The sequence below is a fragment of the Limulus polyphemus genome, unplaced genomic scaffold (genome assembly GCF_000517525.1).
Source record: "Limulus polyphemus unplaced genomic scaffold, Limulus_polyphemus-2.1.2 Scaffold1370, whole genome shotgun sequence".
NCBI classification, from domain to species: domain Eukaryota; kingdom Metazoa; phylum Arthropoda; class Merostomata; order Xiphosura; family Limulidae; genus Limulus; species Limulus polyphemus.
In genome coordinates this window covers 133,160-137,618 of record NW_013666980.1, presented here as the reverse complement: position 1 = coordinate 137,618, position 4,459 = coordinate 133,160, and the positions used below count along the sequence as shown (strand labels likewise).

The 4,459-nt window shown below is 29.5% G+C and overlaps 1 protein-coding gene across 2 annotated transcripts in view; it reads left to right on the top strand.

The window, feature by feature from the left end:
• LOC106463297 (transmembrane protein 87A-like) overlaps window positions 1-4,459 on the top strand; it is a 58,888-nt gene that overhangs the window by 32,719 nt on the left and 21,710 nt on the right. For both annotated transcript variants that reach the window (XM_013923313.2, XM_013923312.2), the window contains exons 12-14: window positions 817-879; window positions 1,695-1,794; window positions 2,707-2,800. In XM_013923313.2, coding sequence (XP_013778767.1) covers window positions 817-879; window positions 1,695-1,794; window positions 2,707-2,800 — 257 coding nt within the window. The remainder of the gene's footprint in view (window positions 1-816; window positions 880-1,694; window positions 1,795-2,706; window positions 2,801-4,459) is intronic.

Below are 4,459 nucleotides of genomic sequence, written 5' to 3'. Positions count from 1 at the left end.
CATCAAAATAATTAAGGACTACCAAGTTGTGTACACTGTTGAAGGATATATTCAAACATCATCAAAATAATTAAGGACTACCAAGTTGTGTACACTGTTGAAGGATATATTCAAACATCATCAAAATAATTAAGGACTACCAAGTTGTGTACACTGTTGAAGGATATATTCAAACCACATCAAAATAATTAAGGACAACCAAGTTGTGCACACTGTTGAAGGATATATTCAAACCTCATCAAAATAATTAAGGACTACCAAGTTGTGTACACTGTTGAAGGATATATTCAAACCACATCAAAATAATTAAGGACTACCAAGTTGTGTACACTGTTGAAGGATATATTCAAACCACATCAAAATAATTAAGGACTATCAAGTTGTGTACACTGTTGAAGGATATATTCAAACCACATCAAAATAATTAAGGACTACCAAGTTGTGTACACTGTTGAAGGATATATTCAAACCACATCAAAATAATTAAGGACTACCAAGTTGTTTACCCTGGTCTACTACAGCTATCGTATTGGTGAGCAAGTTAAGTCATGTAGAGAAACAGGAGACATCAACAAAAAAGTTTTTAAGTGTGTTGTGAAAAAGTATAATGTTAATTGCTGATATTTATATATTAAAAACTCAAAAATGAGATTTTTACGTGTTCTTATAATGCAATCTAATATATATACTTGATTAAATGTAATAGATTTTATTTTTTTACTTCACATATAAATGCCAGTATTTCAACGTTGTGTAATCTGACACAGTCATGTTTATTTGTATAAAATGGTAACAATGTTCAAATTTCTTTGTCAGGTATGATAGAAAAGGCAATATTTTATTCTGAGTACCAGTCCATCAACTCTACTGGACAGTCAGGTAATGTGATATAGTTGTGTTTGTTTGTAGAAATGGTATAAATATTCAAATTTCTTTCCTCTTTTTACTTTTTACGAATCCATATTTATCGAAATGCTTCCCCACATCTAAGTTTTACGAATCCATGTTTATCAAAATGCTTCCTCACCTTTAAGTTTTACGAATTCATGTTTATCAAAATGCTTCCTCACCTTTAAGTTTTACGAATCCATGTTTATCAAAATGCTTCCTCACCTTTAAGTTTTACGAATCCATGTTTATCAAAATGCTTCCTCACCTTTAAGTTTTACGAATTCATGTTTATCAAAATGCTTCCTCACCTTTAAGTTTTACGAATCCATGTTCATCAAAATGCTTCCTCACCTGTAAGTTTTACAATTCCATGTTCATCGAAGTGCTTCCTCACCTGTAAGTTTTACAATTCCATGTTCATCGAAGTGCTTCCCCACCTCTAAGTTTTACGAATCCATGTTTATCGAAATGCTTCCTCACCTTTAAGTTTTACGAATCCATGTTTATCGAAATGCTTCCTCACCTCTAAGTTTTACGAATCCATGTTCATCGAAGTGCTTCCCCACCTCTAAGTTTTATGAATTCATGTTTATCGAAATGCTACCCCACCTCTAAGTTTTATGAATTCATGTTTATCGAAATGCTACCCCACCTCTAAGTTTTATAAATCCATGTTTATCAAAATGCTTACTCACCTTTAAGTTTTACGAATCCATGTTTATCGAAATGCTTCCCCATCTTTTTTAAGTGTTTCTTTGCATTAGTCTGTAATAGTTAGAGATGTTATGTTTGTTCATCTCTAGTTAAAGGTGCTGTTCTGCTAGCCGAGTTGCTCTCTTGTGCCAAAAGGACGCTGGCACGGATGTTGGTGATCATTGTTAGCCTTGGATTTGGAATTGTCAAGTAAGTTGGGTAATTTTTAATAAGTACACATTACTTATTTTGTTCTCCTATTTCTTGAACATGGTAATTTACATATTTTAAATCATAAAGAAAGCTTTCTGAATGTTATCAGAAGAAGAAACTAAGATTTTAGATTATCCTGTTGTAGGAAAGAAAACCTATTGTTTTATCTTAGAATTCTTGTTCGGTATAAATACTGCTCAGGTAGATTCTTACTTTTTGTTTCCACTTGATAATTTACTAATACTTGTAATTTAATGTCTGAAATAAACGTGTCCATTTATACAAACTATGTGGCCGCATGTAAATTAGCCACAAAATGTGACCCAGTATGAAGTAACTCGGAGACTGCTGTGTGAGATTTTGTTTTTATCTTTCTACAATTAAGAAAGAGAGATTTGTTTGACTAAACTTGATAAAATGTTGGAATGCATACAGTATGACTTGTGTTTTCGTATAATACTTAAAATCTATCATGTTGTGGTCAGTTGTGAGAATAAAGAAACTTGACTTAAGCATTATTAATGATGAATTAATAGATATGCAAATTCTACATTTCGAGAGTATGTATTAGTTGTTACCAAACAGATGAATTCAATAACTAAAAGATAACAAAGAGCTTTTAGTTATGTTCCATTGAGGCAGTGAGTAAAATGCTGGACAACTGAAAATGGTGATGGAATGAAATTCATTATCTTTTTAGGAAATGGTCATTTCACCTCATTTGTAGAGATTTCCTCATGCAACATATTTACTATTTACAAAAAAAATTACTGAAATATTATAAAACCTACACTGTGTTTTTAAAATTTTTACTCGTATAGAAACTAATTTACACTTTTATTTTTAGAAAATTTCTATACATAATATTCTTCCTTGAATATTATTTTATTTTTTACTCTATATCATTAGGCCAAGACTTGGTCCAATGCTCCATCGTGTTGTTGGTGTAGGAGCATTATACTTTATTCTTGGGACTGTTGAGGCATGGCTACGCATTTTTAAAGTAGGTTTTTGTTTTTCTTTATGTAGTGTGAGTAAATGTGGATGAAAAAAGAGAGAATTGATGATTCTGTAATTGTTGTTTAGCTAAAATGTGATTTTTTTTTTCACTGGAATTTGAGTACCATTTTGTAGCTTTATATTACAGTGTGCTGTATTTTTTAATGAATGTAAGTGATTAATTCAAAGTAAGCAGATATACTCATGAACTTATGATGGTATTTTGACAAAAAATAGAAATTCCTAATTACATTATTAAATTATTTGAAATATTTTCAATTTATTTAACTTGGTTATCCTTGGAATCAGCTCTCAAAACAGTATAATAATAAGTGTTAAGTTCTTCCAACAATGCAGTAACAATGTTTAGTTCTTCCAAGAGCATACTAACAATGTTTAGTTCTTTCAACAGTGTAGTAAGAATGTTTAGTTTTTACAACAATGTAGTAACAATATTTGGTTCTTTCAATGGTATAATAACAATGTTTAGTTCTTCCAAGAGTGTAGTAATAATGTTTAGTTCTTCCAATAGTGTACTAACAATGTTTAGTTTTCTAATGGTGTAGTAACAATGTTTAGTTTATCCAGCAGTATAGTAACAATGTTTAGTTTATCCAGCAGTAATAATGTTTAGTTTATCTAGAAGTATAATAACAATGTTTAGTTCTTCCAAGAGTGTAGTAATAATGTTTATTTCTTCCAATAGTGTACTAACAATGTTTAGTTTTTCTAATGGTATAGTAACAATGTTTAGTTTATCCAGCAGTATAGTAACAATGTTTAGTTTATCCAGCAGTATAGTAATAATGTTTAGTTTATCTAGAAGTACAGTAATAATGTTTAGTTCTTCCAATAGTGTACTAACAATGTTTAGTTTTTCTAATGGTATAGTAACAATGTTTAGTTTATCCAGCAGTATAGTAATAATGTTTAGTTTATCTAGAAGTATAGTAACAATGTTTAGTTTTTCCAATAGTGTACCAACAATGTTTAGTTTTTCTAATAATATAGTAACAATGTTTAGTTTATCCAGTAGTATAGTAATAATGTTTAGTTTATCCAGCAGTATAGTTACAATGTTTAGTTTATCTAGAAGTATAGTAACAAAGTTTAGTTTATCTAGCAGTATAGTAATAATATTTAGTTATTTCAATAGTATAGTAATAATGTTTAGTTCTTTGAATGGTATAGTAACAATGTTTAGTTTATCCAGCAGTATAGTAATAATGTTTAGTTATTTCAATACTATAGTAATAATGTTTAGTTTATCCAGCAGTACAGTAATAATGTTTAGTTATTTCATGGTATAGTAATAATGTTTAGTTTATCCAGCAGTACAGTAATAATGTTTAGTTATTTAAGTGGTATAGTAACAATGTTTAGTTTATCCAGCAGTATAGTAATAATGTTTAGTTTATCCAGCAGTACAGTAATAATGTTTAGTTTATCCAGCAGTATAGTAATAATGTTTAGTTCTTTCAGTGGTATAGTAACAATGTTTAGTTTATCCAGCAGTATAGTAATAATGTTTAGTTTATCCAGCAGTACAGTAATAATGTTTAGTTATTTCAGTGGTATAGTAACAATGTTTTGTTTATCCAGCAGTATAGTAATAATGTTTAGTTTATCCAGCAGTACAGTAATAATGTTTAGTTTATCCAGC